Source organism: Canis aureus, chromosome 2 (assembly GCF_053574225.1).
Source record: "Canis aureus isolate CA01 chromosome 2, VMU_Caureus_v.1.0, whole genome shotgun sequence".
NCBI classification, from domain to species: Eukaryota; Metazoa; Chordata; class Mammalia; order Carnivora; family Canidae; genus Canis; species Canis aureus.
The window spans coordinates 27012615-27032749 of record NC_135612.1 but is presented as its reverse complement, the minus strand read 5'-3'; the positions used below and the strand labels follow the sequence as shown (position 1 = coordinate 27032749).

Genomic DNA, 20135 nt, shown 5'->3' with positions numbered 1-20135 from the left:
TTTCTTTAAGATGTGTTAAATTGGGCAGCCCGGGTGGCTCAGCGGTTTAGCACTGCCTTCAGCCCAGGGCGTGATCCTGGAGACCCAGGATCAAGTCCCACGTCGGGCTCCCTTTTATTAATGGACAAAATGAAAAATAAAAAAATAAGATGTGTTAAATTTATTTTGAATCAGACTGTCTAATACATAATGGCAAAAAATATTTTTGAAATTTTAGATTTGTTTTCTAATGGACTTGTTTTTTGTTTTTTATTTTTTTAAAATGTTATTTATTCATGAGAGACACAGAGAGAGAGAGAGAGGCAGAGAAATAGGCAGAGGGAGAAGCAGGCCCCAGCGGAGATGCCGACGTGGGACTCGATCCCAGGACCCCGGGATCATGCCCCGAGCCAAAAGCAGGAGCTCAATCCCTGAGCCACCCAGGAGTCCCAAGGGACTTGTTTTAATCCTGTTATTTACAACTTTTTCTTTACTATTTTATCTATTAATTGGGTGATTTTTATCTTAAAACATATGTTTCCATCACATTCTTAGAGTTGTCCAGACCAGAGCTTGATAATTATGAAGCAGGTCAGAAATGTGGCCCTTTGAATGATTGTAACTAATAAAGAAATAACATGTTAGTAGTGTTTCTAAATAAGTATTGTTTTTTTTCCAGGTAATGAAGGTTATAAATTCTTCTAATGAGCATGTCATTAGCATTGGAGCCAGTTTTAGTACTGAAGCAGATTCTCACCTAGTCTGTGTACAAAATGATGGCATTTATCAAACACAGGCCAACAGTGCTACTGGCCATCCTAGAAAAGGTAAGTGTTGATTCCTAGTATTAATCTGTAAAACTACCTCAATATATGGAATTCCTTTCAAAGGGGAAATATATTATATTTTTTACTTATTTGCTAAATTGATGGTAATAATATAGTATGCTTTAACATTTTAGCTAAACAGATTAAAAATAGCTTCTAATTTGTTTTTTTTTTTTCCCCCTTGGGCTACATTAGGTTTAAAGACTTGAACACTGTGTTTATCTTGGTATCTTCAGGTTTAATTTATCCCATATGATGGGACTCTTATTTTCAGTAATTTCTCTCTGGAATGAGATGTTTGTCACTTTTGTTTGCTCTCTGTTCTAACTCCTTTTAGGAGAGTATAGTCTGGATAAGGATGAAGAATGATTTATAAAACTATAAGTGGTTGGGGATCTAGAAATGGTAAAGATGGTGGAGTAGCATATGTGAGTAACATTACTCTCAATTCTGGCTGAATGGCTTCAGTGACTACTGTGATTGCCAAATCCTTGCAATAGAGGGCCTAACAAATTGAAAGTTAAGTGGAGATGAGTATTCATAAAATTAATACATTTTAAAATAACACTTAAAATAGTCTGACATCCTGGCTGCAAATAAAATAGCAGCTTTTGATTATAAGGGTAATATATACTTACATGCTAAGTTTGGAAAATATGTTTTAAAAAGTAACAAAAGAAAAATATGGCCTTTATGGACATTTAAATATATTTTCTGCTTATATTAGTATATATCTATTAAATAGATGGTTTTATATTGGATATTTACACTTTTGTATTTTTCTAACTTATGTCATTAATACTTTTGTTATTAAAATGTAACAACTATTTAATATTTGTTTGTTGAATAAGTATATGTATTATGAAATTTGAAAGTTATAAGTGGAAAATCTCCTTTCCTCCCTGGATGCTGAGGCTACCCTTTTCTCTTCCGTACAGGCAACCAAAACCAATGTTATCAGTTTTTTGTATATCATTTCAGAAATGTTTTTGCTTACAGGAATATGCAAGCAAACACATATTTTTCTACTTTTTAATTTTTATTTTTATATATTTTTTAATTTTTAGGAAATTTCTTCCACTTTTTTAAACAAGTCCTAACATGCATTACATTCTTGCTTTTTCTTTTAATACACCTTGGAGATGATTCTGTTAGTATAAAAAAAACCTTCTGTATTCTACATAACTTTTCACTTTATATGTGTACATCATTTAATTGTCTCTTACTTAACGGACATAGTTGTTACCAGTTCTTGTTTATTTATAAAATTGAACTGTGAAACCTTGTATATATATGTGCCATTAATTCCTGGTTGTAGAATTGGTGTGTCAAAGGATATATGTATTTATAATTTTAATAAGTAATTATCAAGTTGTCTTCCATAGAAGTTTCTCTGATTTGTGCTTTTACCAATGATGGATATTTGATTTCCCATACTCTCACTGGCACAAATACAAACATTTTAAGTAGTACAATAGCCATTAATTATTATATACAAACATTATATAGCCTTTATGCAATATTTTATCTTAATTTGGTTTAGTTTGGGGTTTTTTTATTAGCTTTCTAATATAAGTGGTATGGGCATGGCATTTATCAAGTAGTTAAGTGTACCATGCTCCACATTATACATTTAATAAATATATAGCATTTTAAAAAGGCAAGTTAAAACATAAATGTATTTTTCTGATCAGTGACAGGTGCAAGTTTTGTGGTATTCAATGGAGCTCTAAAACCATCTTCAGGATTTCTTGCTAAGTCCAGCATAGTTGAAGGTATGAGTTTCATCTTTAGGATTGTTTTAATGTAAAGATGTTTTCCATTTATTTTAAAATGTATTTGATACTTTAAAAGAACATATGTAAGTTACAAAGCACAGTACCACAAACTTAAGTGAAATCCTTACCCAGGGGCAGCCCAGGTGGCTCAGCAGTTTAGCGCTGCCTTCAGCCCAGGGCCTGATCCTGGGGACCCGGGATTGAGTCCCACGTCAGGCTCCCTGCATGGAGCCTGCTTCTCCCTCTGCCTGTGTCTCCACCTCTTTCTCTCTTTCACTCTCTCTGTGTCTGTCATGAATAAATAAAATCTTAAAAAAAAAAAATCTTACCCAGCTCAAAAACTAAAACATGACCTATATTTGGGTCTGTGTTAAGGATGGCAACTCTGCCATAACCTGCTCTTCCTGCCTCTACAGAGCCTACAAGTCAGTCTGAGGTGAGAGCTTACGGTATTTCTTTAGCATGCACACACCCTGAGCATGTACACAGTATTGTACATGTGTGTGGCTTCCTAAATTCCCAAAAGTATGTTAAAGCTTTTCAAAGCCCGTATGGACATCTCATTCCTCAGCTTTTCCTTTTAAGTATTTGGTTGGCCTATTTACGTCTACTATAATCTGCTGTCACAGGTAGCTTGAGATGTTAATCATTGGGTTTTGATTGTTTTTGACAGATGCACCCTGAGAAAAGACTTTTGCACTAGCCAAAATACTCAACAAGGCAAAAAATGATAATTCTCTGATAATGAGACTTTGAAAGGGCTCCAACCTCCTTTTAGCCTTTCTGGTGGCTACCAGGCTATTGATTTTCACCATGATTGCAGGCTGTTGGTTCTTGAGGCTCCCACTAAGCTAGAGAGGAAGGAATGGGAATAAATTAACACAAAGCACAAAGTTTGCTGTTCTTATGAAGATCCAGCCATTTTTCTTGAATAAATACTCCACAGATTGCTGCAAGCCTTTGGTTAATTTCCAGAGTTCTGAAAAAGTTTTTTCTGTTAATTAGTTTCGTTGTTCTTATTTTGGAGGAGAGTATTTTTGGAGGTTCTTTAGTCTGCTCTTTCACTAATGTCGTTCTCCATACTATTTCAAACAGCTTTATAGGAAGTCCTCCCATCTCTGAGCCACACACATATTTTATTTCTGTATTTTTGTTTTATAATCAGCTATACTGCTGAACTCTTAATTTAAAATAATTTACCTATAGATTCTTTTAGAGTTTCTGTGTAGCTCAGTATATCATCATTTAATAATGGTAATTTTGTTTCTTTCTTTGTAGTCCTTATGGCTTTTATGTTTCTAGTTTATTGGTTAGGTTTTCCAGTTGAAGCAGTGATTGCAAATGCTCTTGTCTAGATCCATTTTTGTCAAATAATACTTTCTAAAAATAAGTGAGTTTTTATGATTCAATTTGGTATGCCATATCTGTCCTTCTGATGATGATGTGAGGTATCCAATTACATTTTTTCTTACTTCTTATCACATATCTTAAAGCTTTTTTATGTTTTCTGTTTTGTTTTTCATCATAAGTGTAACTCTTCAATCCCCATCACCTATTTCACCCATTCCTCCCTCCCTCCTCTCCTCAAATAACCATCAGTTTCTTCTCTATAGTTAAGATCTGTTTCTCAGTTTATCTTCTTTTCCTTTGCCAATTTGTTTTGTTTCTTAAATTCAACATGTGAGTGAAATCATATGGTATTTGTCTCTCTCTGACTTATTTTGCTTAGCGTTATACTCTGTAGCTCCATCTACATTGTTGCAAATGGCAAAATTTCATTCCTTTTTATGATTAATACTCCATTGTGTGTGTATGCATACACATATACGTAGCACATATTCTTTATTCATCTTTTGATGGACACTTGGGCTGCTTCTGTAGTTTGGCTGTTGTAAATAATACTGCTATAAACAAAGGGGGGGTGCACATATCCCTTTGAATTAGTGTTTTTGGATTTTGGGGGTAAAATACACAATAGTGCAATTACTGGATTATAGGGTAGGTCTGTTTTTAATATTTTTAGGAACCTCCATACTGTTTTCCACAGTGGCTGCACCAGTTTGCATTCTCACCAACAGTGCATGAGGGTTCCTTTTTCTCTACATCTTTGCCAAACCTTGTTTCTTGCATTGTTGATTTTAACCATTCTGACAAGTGTGAGGTAATATCTCATTATGGTTTTGATTTGAATTTTCCTGATAATTATTGCTGTTGAGCACCTTTTCATGTGTCTGTTGGCCATCTGGATGTCTTCTTGGAGATGTGTCGGTTCATGTCTTCTGCCCATTTTTAATTGGCTTATCTGTTTGCTGGGTGTTGAGCTACATAAGTTCTTTAGTCTCTTCAATAAATGGTGTTGGGGAAGCTGGACCACTTTATTATACCATACATAAAAATAAACTCAAAATTGCTTAAAGACCTAAATGTGAGGGATGCCTGAGTAACTCAGTGGTTGAATGCCTGCCTTTGGCTCAGGGTGTGTTCCCGGGTTTGAGTCCCACATCAGGCTCCTTGCAGGGAGCCTGCTTCTCCCTCTGCCTGTGTCTCTGCCTCTCTCTGTGTGTGTCTCTCATGAATAAGTAAATGGAATCTTTAAAAAAAAAAAAAAAAGACCTAAATAGGAGACCTGAAACTCTAAAAATCCTTGAAGAGAGTATAGGCAGTAATTTCTCTGACATCAGCCATAGCAACATTTTTCTAGCTATGTCTCCTGAGGCAAGAGAAATAAAAGTAAAAATAAACTATTGGGTTTGCATCAAAATAAAATGTTTCTGTCCAGTGAAGGAAACAAAACTAAAAGCCAACATCCTGAATGGGAGAATCTATTTGCAAATGATGTATCACATCATCTGCAAATACTTCTTCCTTACCAGTTTGGCTGCTTTTTATTTTATGTTATCTGATTGATGTGGCTAGGATTTCTAGTACATTGTTGAATAAAAGTGAGAGTGAAAAAAATAAATAAAATAAAATAAAGTGAGAGTGGACATCTTTGTCTTGTTCCTGACCTTAGGGGAAAAGCTCTCAGTTTTTTACCACAGAATATGATGTTGGCTCTGAGGGCTTTATTATGTTGAGGTATGTTCTCTCTAGACCTACTCTACAGAGTGCTTTTATCATGAATGGAAGTTGTACTTTGTACAACTTTGTACAACAAGCAGAAAAATGCTTTTTCTGCATCTATTGAAATGATCATAGGATTTTTTAAATGTTTTACTGGTTTTTTTGTTTTTGTTTTTGTTTTTTGTTTTTTTTTTGTGGTAGGTTTTGATTTTGCTCCATTTTTCAGGGCAATAGAGCCCTGTGACCTCAATTCTCTGATCTAAAAATTGTTTGTTTTCAGGTTGTCATTTGTCTTGTTTTGAGGATGGAAGTGACAACTTCCAGGCTCTTTATATGTTGGAGCAGATACCAAAAGTCATATTTTTTGTAATACAAGTTTGCTTGCTTTCATTGATCTGAAACTGTCCTCATTTCTTTTTCTTTCTTTTTTTTTTTTTAAGACTGATTTATTTATTTGAAAGAGAGTATGCAGGATCCCTGGGTGGCGCAGCGGTTTGGCGCCTGCCTTTGGCCCAGGGCACGATCCTGGAGACCCGGGATCAAATCCCACGTTGGGCTTCTGGTGCATGGAGTCTGCTTCTCCCTCTGCCTGTGTCTCCGCCTCTCTCTCTCTCTCTCCGTGTGACTATCATAAATAAAAAATAAAAAAAAAATTTTAAAAATGAAAGAGAGTATGCACACAGGTACACAATTAGGCAGAGTGACAGGCAGAGGGAGAAGCAGGCTCCCTGCTGAGCAGGGTGCCTGATTTTTTTTTGGGGGGGGGGGGCCTCAGCCTCAATACCCTGGGATTATGACCTGAACCAAAGGCAGATGCCTAACCCACTAAACTATCCAGGCGCTGCTGCAAAGCTGTCCTTATTTCATTCTTATTTTTTGAAGGATTTTTTTTTTGCTAGATAATTCTTTGAAAGTTTTTATTTTCCTTAAAGATGTCCCCTCATCTTTTGGCCTCCATCATTTCTAATAAAGTTAGTATAATTTTTTATGTTTGTTTTCCTTTAGTTAATATGCCCTTTTCTCCAGTCTGTTTTCAAGATATCCTCTTTTTCTTTGGTTTTCACCAGCTCTACGGTGATGTGCCTTAATGTGGTCTTCTTTGTATTTCTCCTGCTTGGCATTTATGGAGCTTCTTAGACATGTGTATCAATATTTTTCATCAGATTTGGGGAATTTCTTACCATTTTTAATTTTTTTAATATTCCAATCTTTTTCTCCTGGGAGATATCTATATATTTATGTCTGTATATATGTATGTATTTATATTTATAGATATATCTGTTTTATACCAATTCTTGGATCCTTGGTTTTCTGTTTATTTTTCTTTAATCATTTTTCTCCAGGTTTTTTAGTTTGGAAAATTGTTATTGACCTTTCTTCATGTTCCCTGAGTCTTTCTCTTGCCATCTTCAATGTACTATTAAGCCTTTCCATTGAGTTTTCAATTACACTTTTCAGTTCTAGAATTTCCCTTTGGGTTTTTCAGTTTCTTTTTTCTTTTTTCTTTCTTTCTTTCTTTCTTTCTTTCTTTCTTTCTTTCTTTTTCTTTTTTTTTTTTTTTAAGATTTTTAAAATCTGTTTATTCGTTTAGCCCATATTTGCTTTTCACTTTTTGAATGTTTTGCTTTAGGTCTTTGAAAAATTTTAGAATAGATGTTTTAAAGTGTCTGTGTTTTAAAGTGTCTGTGTATTTAACCCACGTCTGTCTCATGATTGCTTTCAGTTGTATAGAGGCTCACATGATTTTGTGGTTCTCTCTGATAATTTTTGATTATGTACTTGTCATTGTTAATATGTTTTAGAGACTTTAGATCCTATTAGCTTTTTTTGAAGAAGGCTTATTTATGTTTAAGCAGGCATTTTTATGTATTCTGTACTTTTCACTTTGTTAACAGATGAATCTGTGGAACTCCTAAGGTGTTTACAATCTGGCAGGACTCATTCTCTAAATCCATTTTACCTACAGATTTTGTAAGGGCTTTGTTTTTGCTTTGCCACAGTGCAAGTTAATGAGGTATCTCTACTGTGGTTGCATCAGACTGTCAGTATCCTCCATCATTGCTTGATTTCTAGTATCTCTGTTCTGGTCCCAACCCAAATAGCTGTTCCCTATTAGGCCTCATCTAGTCTCACTTTATTAACATGTCCTCAGTTCTAGTTCAAGGACTCAAAGGGACCCTTATTCACAGTCTCCTGGTGCCTTCCTTTTCAATGTTTTGACCCCAGATTCCAGGCTTCTCCAAGCTTTTTTTTTTTTTTTTTTTTTTAAGATTTTATTTATTTATTCATGATAGTCACACAGAGAGAGACAGAGAGGCAGAGACACAGGCAGAGGGAGAAGCAGGCTCCATGCACCGGGAGCCCGATGTGGGATTCGATCCTGGGTCTCCAGGATCACGCCCCGGGCCAAAGGCTGGCGCCAAACCGCTGCGCCACCCAGGGATCCCGCTTCTCCAAGCTTATCTCTGATTTCCCAGCCCAGTGTGGCCATTGTAGGTTTAATGGGTCACCATGTGGAAATTGTCTCAAAGCAAATAGCCTGGGCAGTTATTTGTAGGCTTACTTGTTGAATTTTTCTCTAGGAACCAAAGTATATTTCCTGTTGTTCAGTACCTAAAAACAGTTGCCTTACACATTTTGTCTGGTTTTATGGCTAGGCAGTTATAAAAGGGCAGTTTTTCATCAGTAGTTTCATTATGGTCAGTAATGAAAAATATCACCATTATTTGTGTAACTATTTAAAAAAAAGGATAATCCTTAACTTTGAAATATTTTTCATATTTCCTAGTAGAAAACAATCATTAAGATTATTTAACAGATGATATAGAACTTTTATCTTACACAGAAAATACTTTGATAGCAAATTTTATGAATTAGACCTATAAATTGATATTTAATAAAAGGAATGTGAAACATAAATCATTTTTAGATGGCTTAATGGTACAAATAACTCCAGAGACCATGGATGGCTTGCGGCTTGCTCTACGAGAACAGAAAGACTTTAAAATTACATGTGGGAAAGTTGATGCTGTAGACCTAAGAGAATATGTGGATATCTGCTGGGTAGATTCTGAAGAAGAAGGAAACAAAGGGTATGAATTTTTTTTTTTTTTTTTTACTAAAATATAATTGAGGGGCACCTGGGTGGTTCAGTTGGTTAAGTGTTCGTCTTCAGCTCAGGTCGTGATCCCAGGGTCTTGGGATCTATCTTAAAAAATAATAAAAAATAAAATGTAATGGATTTGATGGAGGGGGAAGGATAAAAATATCTTGCTAGCAAATTAAGCATTTTCTGAGTAAATATAGAATTATACCATTAATTTAAATGCTTGTATGCTACTGAACGTAGCCTATTTTTTCAAACATGTACCTAACCAGTCTCATGTGTATTTTCTTGGCCAGGATACTGTAAACTATTAAAGGGTGGTTGGTTTGGGAGGGGACAGTGATAAAATGTGCTTATGTAGTAGTGTGACTTTGATGCCAAGGTTTTGGAAGGCAAGATACTTTTTCTGTTTTTTCATATCTATTTTTGTGAAGTAAGTAAAAGATTCCTTTGGATGTTTGTTTATTCTGTATTATATTGGTTCACTTAAATATAACAACTGAGGGACACCTGGGTGGCTCAGTGGTTAAGCATCTGCCTTTGGCTCAGGGCATGATCCTGGCATCCTAGGATTGAGTCCCACGTCGGGCTCTCTAAATGGAGCCTGCTTCTCCCTCTGCCTGTGTCTCTGCCTCTCTCTCTCTGTGTCTCTCATGAATAAATAAAATCTTTAAAAATATATATAACAACTGAATTTAATAATACATATATTGGAGGTCTTATAGAATATTCCTGCCACTCCTTTTTTTCAATTACCATTTTTTTTCTTTTTTGGAGATTGGCTCAAAGGTCTGGATTAAAGAAGGAAAAAAAATAGCTTAATGCTGAGGGATTCCAAAATAAAGTTTTTTAAATTCATGCAACAGCTTTTCTGTTAGGAAACTAAAGCATTTTATTTTATTTTATTTTTTTTAAATGTTTTTTTTTAAAGATTTTATTTATTTATTCATAGAGATGCAGAGAGAGAGAGAGAGAGAGAGGCAGAGACACAGGCAGAGGGAGAAGCAGGCTCCATGCAGAGAGCCCGACGTGGGACTCGATCCAGGGTCTCCAGGATCATGCCCTGGGCTGCAGGCGGCACCAAACCGCTGCACCACCAGGGCTGCCCGAAACTAAAGCATTTTAAACCTGAGATCTAAACTGGGCATAAGAAGGAGTAGATATTATTTGCTGTACAATGAAGAAATCTTGGTAAATGAATGGACTATAGTTTTAATTATTTTGTATGTAATTGAGTTACCTTAGTGCTATAAATTTATATTTTTAGTATTTTTCTCCTTATTTGTTCAAATCTAATAATTCATTTCATAGAAGGCATTTTGGTACTAATAATACTACTGTATTATGTTTTATTCTATAGTGTTATTAGTTCAGTGGATGGGATATCATTACAAGGATTTCCAAGTGAAAAGATAAAACTGGAAGCAGATTTTGAAACCGATGAGAAGACTGTAAAGTGTACTGAGGTGACTGAGAAAGATTCCTTCTCTTTATGTGTTGTGTTTGGATGTGGGGTTTTTTTGGGTTTTGTTTTTTTTTTTTAACTTGGGAGATTTCTCATTGCAGTTTATTAATACTTTTTACATTATATCTGGAAACACACACATATTTTCACCCCACACTGCCTTCTTTATACCAGATTTGGATTTCCATAAGATTATTTCAGGCTATTGTATGGTGGTACTCCCTGCCAGTTCACAGTTAAGTTTTGGAAGCATTGCCATCTTTATACAGCATATTTATTTGACCATGTTATTTTCATTTTTCTCTTATTTTACAAAATTATTTTTAATTTACATTTATTTATTTACTTATTTATTTTAAGTAGGCTCCACGCACAGTCTATTTAATGCAAGGCTTGAACTCATGATCCCAAGATCAAAACCTGAGCTAAGATCAAGAGTCAGATGCTTAACTGAGCCACCCAGCACCCCCCAAAATAAACTGTTGTATAGATACCAGTTTATAATCAGCATTCACAAATGAAAATTATTTTTGCATGTCCCAACTTTTTTTAAACGAAAAGGATATGAAATTATTGACTCTCAACTCCTTAGTCTACCTCCGTACTCCTTCTCACTCTGCCTCCAGGGTCAGGCAATCAGTGTTACTAATTTCTTTTATATTCCCTGTGATTCTATGTATGTACAATATGGATAGAAACTATACAGGATGTAGAAATTATAGAACATTATTTTTTTTTGTTTGATCTTAATTTCATTAAGATGTCCTTACAGGAAGGTGAGCTTATAGGGTAGACTCAGTATACTTTTCTAAACTGAATTAACAGAGCTTTTGTTGCTACAGGTTAATTTTAGGTAAAAATAGCTAAGTCATACCATATTCCATAATCTTTGGTTTTAAGCTTTTACTACCTACGGATCAAGATATATTTACAGGGGGGATCCCTGGGTGACTCAGCTGTTTAGTGCCTGCCTTCAGCCCAGGGCGTGATCCTGGAGTCCCGGGATCGAATCCCACGTCAGGCTCCCTGCATGGAGCCTGCTTCTCCCTCTGCCTTTCTCTCTCTCTCTCTCTCTCTCTCTCTCTCATGAATAAATAAATAAAATCTTTAAAAAAAAAAAAAGATATATTTACAGGGATGCCTGGGTGGCTCTGCGGTTGAGCGTCTGCCTTTGGCTCAGGGCATGATCCCGGAGTCTTGGGATCAAGTCCCACATCGGGCTCTCTGCGGGGAGCCTGTTTCTCCCCGTGCCTATATCTCTGTCTCTCTGTATTTCTCATGAATAAATAAATAAATCTTTTTTAAAAAAGATATATCTATTTACACATAGTGTTTTGTTTTTTCTTTTCACATAGTTTTTTTAACTAATGAATTTCTTGGCGCTAACTTTGGAATTTTATTAATTTTATTAATAAAGTTGAATTGAAAGTAGCAATTTTTAAAGCTGCTTTTAATCTTAATCATGACTTGTTTCCTAATTAAATACATTTCAGGTATTCTACTTTCTAAAGGACCAGGATTTATCTGTTTCAGCAACTCGTTATCAGTTTGCAAAAGAAATAGCCATGGCTTGTAGTGCTGCACTATGCCCTCATCTGAAAACTCTAAAGAGTAATGGGATGAATAAAATTGGCCTCAGAGTTTCCATTGACACTGATATGGTGAGACGTGTTTTTGTGATGTATTTTTGAAATGAATGTATCATATATTAAAATAATCAAAAGTTTCTTATTTAATCCTTTATTTGGGATGAATGAAGAAAACTAAAATTTGTTGAACATAAGCACGTGCTACACACTTCCTGTACATTATCTCCTTTACTCTTCACACCAGGGGTCAGCAAACTTTCTTGTAAAAGGCCAGATAGTAAATATTTTAGGCATTGTGGGCTATATGACGTTTTTTACAACTATTCAGTCCTGCCATTATAGTACACAGGTGGCCATAGACAGTATATAAACTAATGAGCTCACTATGTTCCAATGAACCTTTGTTTACTAAAACAACTAACTGGTGGGTCAGATTGGCCCATAGGCCATAGTCTGTTGACCTCTGCACTGTAGTAATCCTGCTTGACAAGTAGGTTTTTAATTTTTTCATTCTGACTTTATTCTATATTCACATGATTTAAAATTACAAAAGTCTAAAAGTGTTAAAAAAGGAAAAAGTTAGTCTTTTCCATCCTATGTAAGGAAAAACCAGTTCTTCCCTATGTCTTTCTTTCCTGTGAGTCCTTTACTACTCATAGAAAATACTTCATTTCTGACACTTGTAGTCACCAGATATGTAGAGGGTTTTCTCCCTATCAACAGGTTGGTAGTTCTCAGACACCAGCAGGATATCTAGGAATTCAACTCAGTTTTGACAACATCTACTCAGATAGCATCAGATCCTACACGTTAAGGGTTCAGTCCTACAAGACTGTACTCTCACACCCCTTCAGATGCTGATTAAAAGCCCAAGTTATTGACTGTGCTTCTGACCAATCAGCTATAAATCAGAAGTTCTAACAACTCTCTCCTTGGATTTAATTAATTTGCTAGAGCAGCTCGCAGAACTCAGGGAAACACACATGTTAACCAGTTTATTAAAGGATATACAGGAAAAGATATACTCATAGGGTGAGGTTTGGGAGGTTCTCCAGCATAGGTACTTCTGTCCCAGTGGAGTTGGGGTGTATCACCCTTCTGGTGTGGGTGTATTAGCTGGCCTAAAGCTCTCCAAACCCACCACTATAGGGATTTTATGGAGGCTTCCTCATGTAGGCATGATTTAACTCAATTTTTTAACCTCTCTCTTCTCTCTCTGGAAGGTAAGGGGTAAGGGTTAAAAAATCTAGTTTCTAATCATAGCTTGGTCTTTCTGGTGACCAGTCCCCATCCAGGAGCCCACTCAGTCACCTCATTAGAACAACAGATACTGCTAGTGCTCTTATCACTTACGAATGTATAAGGGTTTTAGGAGCCCTGTGACATGGATGGTGTGAAATACAAATATTAGAACAAGAAATACTTAATCCCAGGGTTCTGGGATTGAGTTCCGCATCAGGCTCCCTGCATGGAGCCTGCTTCTTCCTCAGCCTATGTCTCTACCTCTCTCTCTGTGTGTCTCTCATGAATAAATAAAATCTTTTTAAAAAAGAGAACAGGGATCCTTGGGTGGCTCAGCGGTTTAGTGCCTGCCTTCGGCCCAGGGTGTGATTCTAGAGACCCAGGATCGGGTCCCGCATCAGGCTCCCTGCATGGAGCCTGCTTCTCCGTCTGCCTGTGCCTCTGCCTCTCTCTGTGTGTCTCTCATGAATAAATAAATAATAAATAAAATCTTTAAAAAAATAACAATAAAACCTTGGTTTTCTAGATTGTTTATGTATGCATTGAGAAGAAACAAAGTATGAAATAGTGGCATTTAAACAATTTTATGATATCTGTTGGAGATATAATTAAAATTTATATAGAAGATAAAAGAAGTATAGGGGAACGTAAAACATTTTTTGAGTGAATATGAAGTATTTCCTTAACATCCTTAAACTAAGTGACATTTTTAAATAGTTCATATTCATGTGCTGAGCTAAACAAGATTTCTTACTTTCTAGGGTTGACTTACCAAGATTTTTTTTTTTTCCAGGTTGAATTTCAGGCAGGATCTGAAGGCCAGCTTCTTCCTCAGCATTATTTAAATGATCTTGATAGTGCTCTAATCCCTGTGATCCATGGTGGGACCTCCGACTCTACTAGTTTACCATTAGAAATAGAATTAGTATTTTTCATTATAGAAAATCTTTTTTAGTGAAAGATGAGTCATTATATATTGCAAACTAATTTGTTAAAACTACATTCACTAAAGCTGAAATGCCACAAACACTAAAAGTAAATGTTTGCTGTTTGAAACACGTAAGTTTTGCTTTTTAGGCAGGAAATTATCTTTTTAAATCATTAGCACAATATTTAATTCTCTAAAAACTTAAGAGATCCCCAGTTTTTGAAGCTTTGACTTACTGCAAGTACTAAAAAGGCAAAGATTTCTTTTGTCTTAAATAAATTTGTAGCATTTACTGTGTCATTTAAATGCAAAGCCAAAGTATCTGCACTTATGTATACCTCGTTATACCAAGAATGATTTTAATGAAGGCTTTTTTCAGATATAACCTTATGAGGGAAATAGCTGTTATATATGCCAGTTACATTGCTGGTTACTAAAGTCTGTTAAAAATGAATTTCAGTGACACGATTTTCAGATCTTAGTCTTATATGATAATTCTTTGAGTAAGACAGATAATTTATTTGTAATAATTGGAGTGGAGATCTACCTCCATGATTAGATAAACTCTGATTATTTGGATTAAAATCAGAATTTTGCCTTCTTTTCTTCTCAAATTATATATATATATGGTTTTTTTCTTGATTAAATGGGTATTCTTAAAATAATTGTGGGTGCTTCAGAATTTTGTGCTTCTATATTTAAGTACATTGTTTTTATAGCAAAACATGATTCAGTATGTGTTTTATAAGTCTTTAATAATTTATAAATAGGTAATATTTTTGTATTGCAGTGCATTATTTTTCCTCTTTCCTTCGAAAATATACCCTACTTTATTTATCACTTTTAAGAGTGATTGACAACAGGCCATATGACCCTTGATGAAGACTTATGTAGCAATAAATTAAGCCTGAAACAGGTTGTTTTTTTTTTTAAACTTCTTTACTTAAGAACTTTCTTGGCAAGTCTGCATATTTTCATTGACACTAATGTATTAAATATACATTTTAATGAACTAATTATTTTTGCATATTTTAAATTCTTTATATGATAGTTATTTTTTATAACAGGATATTAACATAAGTTAAATTCTATGTATTTGAAACTGTTACAGAACTTTCCTCTTCAAACAGCAAAGTTTTAAGTACATTGTGTTAAAAAAAAAAAAAAGTAAAGGGGATATTTTAGTTAGTCCTGTCATTTACATTATATAAAATATAATCATTATTTTGATGTTTTTTTATTCTTATATGGCAATATGTTTTTGTATCAAAAACACTCATTATATATCTCAAGAAAAAGAAACTACACTACATAGCCCTGACATAAGAAAAATACTTATGAAGCATCTCAATTTGATGACCAAGTCAGGGTTATAACTCAGGATATGAGGTCTCAGGCTAGGAGAGACTGAGAATTTTGCTCCACTGGTCATATGGTTCGTACTGAATCACTGTAGTACTAACCAAAGATACCCTATGAAGGAGATTATCAGTCTTCTGGAAGTAGTTACTTCATAAACAATGTAAAATGTTGCAGCTATTAAATAAAATGGCAACACAAAGTAACCTGTGAAATTTATTGCTATGGTGTAAGATAAAAACAATTGCATATCAAACTCAGTTTATGTTTTCTTTATATAGTGTGTTTATTTTGCAGTATAAGTAGTTGCACAGTCTATATATACTGAAATTATTTTATTTATTTATTTTTTATTTTTAGTAATCTCTACACCACCCACCACCCTAAGATCAAGAGTCACATGCTCTTCTACTGAGCCAGCCAGGTGCTCCTGAAATTACTTAAAAATATGTTATTTTTGGTGGAGAGCTCTTCCCATGATAGGATAGCTTTAGATTTGTTTTCATAAAGCCTCTACATTTAATGAAAATTGGAAAATGTGCCTTTGGAGGCACATTTTAAAGTATTATTTGTAGATATATAGTACGTTTCTGAATGTAGTTAACTTATTTGGTCATATTCTTCACATTGGTACTTACTTTGAAACTTTAATTTTTTTAAAGGTGAAGAAATAGAATGGCTCTTTGTATTCAGTCCACAATGATCTGTTTTTGGTCTTAGGCTTTTTAATACTGGTCTCTTTCTCTGAATTTTGAAATATGAAGTGAAATCTAGCCCACTTGTTCTATGCAGCCACACAACAAACTTTGTCTATATACTTGTTATGTGCAGAGCACTTTGTTAGGCTTCTCTGGTTGAAAGATGATTAAGATAGTTCTTTCCCTTAGGAGCTGAATATATGATGCAGATAATTAACAAAGTAAAAGTAACTGCTGTAATGGAGATACGAATCTTGACTACATGGTTGGAAAGCAACCCAGAAGGATAGCCTCCTGGAGACAATAAGGAGAACTTGTTAGATAGTGGTCATTAAACTTGGCTAGGTAAGAGATAAAAACCCAAAAAGTAGGTAATATATAAAAAGATCGAACTTTCCCTTTTAAGACAATTTAAAGAGTTTTCTGTGTTATATGAATATCTTAACCTATGATTTAATCATAAAAGCAATAACCTGACTATGGTGTCTCAACTGTCTAATTTTATAACAGCTTAGATTCAGATACTGTTTTATAAGTAAAGAATAGACTTTTCTTTTTTTAGTCACAAGCATAACTTTGATAACTTGACTCACATTTTAATAGATAATATCCTGAAATAAACCAGAAACCTACAAATCCATCTTAGGTTTTAATTTCTTTGTGATTAAAAAATGTTTTATATAGGAGATATATATATATATATATATATATATATATATATATATATATATATATACACACATATATATGTATGATTCAGAAATCAGAAAAATATAAAAAATATTTTAAAAATCAATATACATTTTAACTTCCACCTTATATGTGTCTGCCTTGTTCTTCCTACCCTCCAATCTCAACCAGCTAATCATTTTTATTAGTTTCTTATGTCTTCCCACAGTTTAGGTGTAGTAGCAGCAAATACAAATAGATTTTTTTCCTCTTCTCATTTTTTATACAAAATGTAGCATGGTGTTTACATTGAAGAGCACATTCACTTCCTCAATTACTTTGAGTTATGAGGTTCATACCTAGAATCTTAAAGGTTTCATTCCTTCTCAGACCACTTTTACTCATGATTGATAAAAGCATATTAATTGCACAGAGGCAAGAAAAATTCTGTTACAGGAATTAGACCATATGTTTCAAATAGGAAGACTATTTTTCTCATAACAAATTTTTTATTACTAAAATGTGTGCAAGTTTATTTTTTATTTATCTATGTTTAAAACCTTTATTTTTTTTCCTACCAGACACTAAGCCTTGCCATCTAAATTTATATTTTACCACTTAACTGAGATTTTTTTTCCACATCAGATTTTTAGTAATTTGAGATCTTTATATTCTTTCTTTCTTTTGGATATATCTTGGAACAATTTAATATTTAACACCTTTTGGGAAATATTTTGCACATCTGCATCGATAAAATTACAACCATATTTTTAGGCTTTATACAACTGAAGAACTGGGTTTAACTCAATGCTTTGTTATGAACCTCTGAGTATAGTAAAGGTTTTCTTTTTCTTTTCTTTCTTTTTTTTTTTCTTTTGGTAAAATACAGTGCTTACCAGCCTGCAAGATAACCCCCTAGTGATCTCTGCCTCCTGGTATTCATACCCTTGTGTAGTCCCTTCCCACAAGACATTATTGGTCTTTGTGATCAATAAAATATGGCAGAAGGGTTGGGATGTCATTTCTAAGATTATGTTGTAAAAAACTATCACTTCCATCTTTGGTACATTTCTCCCCACTTTCTTTTTGTCCCTTCTTATCCTTTCCTCTTCCCTCTGACCCTCACTCCCTATTAGATCAACTCATTCTTAGGGAAGCTAGCTGCCAGGTATGCTCAGCCCCATGAAGAAGCCAACTTGGCAAGGAACTGAAGCCAACAGCCATATGAATGGAAGTGGATTCTCCAACGTCAGTCAAGCCTTCAAATTGCAGCGCTGTCAAAAGTTTGCAACCTCATAAGAACCACCAAACTAAACCATTCTCAGATTCCCAAATCTCAAAATCTGTGTAAGATAATAAATGTTTTAAGATGCTAAGTTTTCTGGTGATTTATTACATGCAGCAAATAATATGAGATAACTAAGGTACTTCTATTTTTGAGCAGTTATACATAAAAATTGCTAAAACTGAGTAATTGCTAACAGAATTAAACATTTTCTATCAACATGTGTGTATTACATGCCACAAGTAGCATGTGCTAAGTGCAGAGAATACCAATAAAAAGAGTAGGGTTTGCCCAAATAGGAACAAACATGCAGCTCTGGGAAACTTCTTGTTTCTGGTAATTGCACACCAGGATACTTAGATCCATGCTCCTGCTGAAAACTGAAGGTGATTAAAATATAAAAATCATCTTAAAGCATATCAAGACTGTAAGGAATGTTCAGTCCAAAAGGAAAGAAAAAGGGAAGGGGACGTGGGGTCCTATTGAGACAACCTTATGGGGTGAGGGAAACAGGCCAAAGTTCACAGCACACATAACGTTGTAAATCTAATCAGAATCATGAATGTAATGGGAACTCCCCCACAATAGGCTGAGATACACATATCCTCACTCTGCCAAAGGTTTTTAGCCTCTGGATGAGGATGAACCAGAAATATAAAACTGTAGCCAAATTGAGAATTGCCTATATCACCTAAAGAATCTTAAGCATTTAACTTGCTTTAAGGTGGTTCCACATTGGTGATTCCTCTAGGTGCTAGGAGGAAAAAAAAAATCCTCTCTAGAAAGAGTTCATTGCAGGCCACAAACAAATCACTTTTCAAATATAACATTTACCAACACAGAGTTAAAATATAAATAAGTAGTCACATAAGGAAGTTGCTCCAGGGACGCCTGGGTGGCTCAGTGGTTAAGCGTCTGCCTTCAGTTCAGGGAGTGATCCTGGAGTCCGGGGATCAAGTCCCACATTGGGCTCTCTGCATGGAGCCTGTTTCTCCCTCTGCTCTGCCTCTCTCTGTGTGTCTCTCATGAATAAATAAAATCTAAAAAAAAAGAAAAGAAAGAAATTGCTCCAGAGACAAGATTTAGTAGAAATAAGGAAAAGCTCCTTTAGACAGGTATTAGATTTTTGCTTTGTTTCAAGAAATAGTCAAGTGTGTGGTACCTGTAGGGAATGAGAAACCATAAAAAGTAATGGAGCTAATTTGGGAAAGTAGTGAATACACCTGTAACAAGAATATATAAACACTGAACTTTACTGAACTGTAAAGCTCTAAATAGATTACTGGCAGAATACAGCCATTGAGGATAATTTATAAGCAGGGATTAAATCAGGAGAAATTATCCAGAGTGCAACCTGGAAAAACAAAAGGAAAGATGGAAAAAAACTGACCTATAGAGCAGAGAGTGAGAAGTCCTAACATACACTTAATTAGCTGCAGAAGGAGAGGAGACTAGGGCACAACAAATATTTGTAAATATAAACATTTCAAAGCCAATGAAAGACATTACTCCATAGACTTAAGAAGCTAGACAGATGCCAAGAAGAAAATTAAAAGGAATGACTATAGACACATAACAGGAAAACAGGAACAGCCCGTTGGCAGAGTCCTAGTCAAACAGGAAGGGGGGGTGGGGGCCCTGAGATCAACCTTTTGAATTTATCTGCCTTGCTCCAGGAGAGCTGCAGAAAAGCAGCACCCCTTCCTTACCATGTGCAAACCCTGTGAGGTGGAACCTTGCCATACACCAAACTAGAGACAACAAAACAGCATCACTCTTCCACTTACTGATGCAGTAGGAGCAGAGAATCAGACACTGCAGGGTGGAACACTGGGAATGGTTGAAGGGAGGCTTAAAGCCCTAACTTTCTATCAGAAGACCAAGGAGGAAGATCATAGGAAGAAACTAAAGAAAGTGAACCTCCAAATTTGTGTATAAATTGTGTATAAATTTGGAGGTATAAATGCACACCCCAAGGTGTGCATGTGTGAAACTGACCAGAAGCAGCTGAGCAAATGTTTTGAACACTGAACTACACTGTAGGTCACTACAGGCATAACTCAGAGATACTGTGTATTCCATTACGGACCACTGCAATAAAGTGAGTATTCCAATAAGGCAAGTCAAATTCTGGATTTTTTGGCTTC

The 20135-nt window shown here is 35.0% G+C and overlaps 1 protein-coding gene across 9 annotated transcripts in view; it reads left to right on the top strand.

Annotated features, from left to right (window-relative positions):
- The window catches only part of ZFYVE16 (zinc finger FYVE-type containing 16), a 58158-nt gene extending 40079 nt beyond the window's left edge, over window positions 1-18079 (top strand). For 4 of the 9 annotated variants that reach the window (XM_077866770.1, XM_077866792.1, XM_077866753.1 and 1 more), the window contains 6 exons: window positions 659-806; window positions 2501-2581; window positions 8577-8739; window positions 10114-10219; window positions 11712-11879; window positions 13843-15542. In XM_077866770.1, coding sequence (XP_077722896.1) covers window positions 659-806; window positions 2501-2581; window positions 8577-8739; window positions 10114-10219; window positions 11712-11879; window positions 13843-14004 — 828 coding nt within the window. In that variant the 3' untranslated portion in view covers window positions 14005-15542. Of the gene's footprint in view, window positions 1-658; window positions 807-1143; window positions 1496-2500; window positions 2582-8576; window positions 8740-10113; window positions 10220-11711; window positions 11880-13842; window positions 15543-15696; window positions 15761-16223 lie in introns of those variants that run through there. The other 5 variants (XR_013362180.1, XR_013362179.1, XR_013362178.1 and 2 more) reach the window with 5 other exon arrangements.
- Window positions 18080-20135: the final 2056 nt, after the last annotated feature.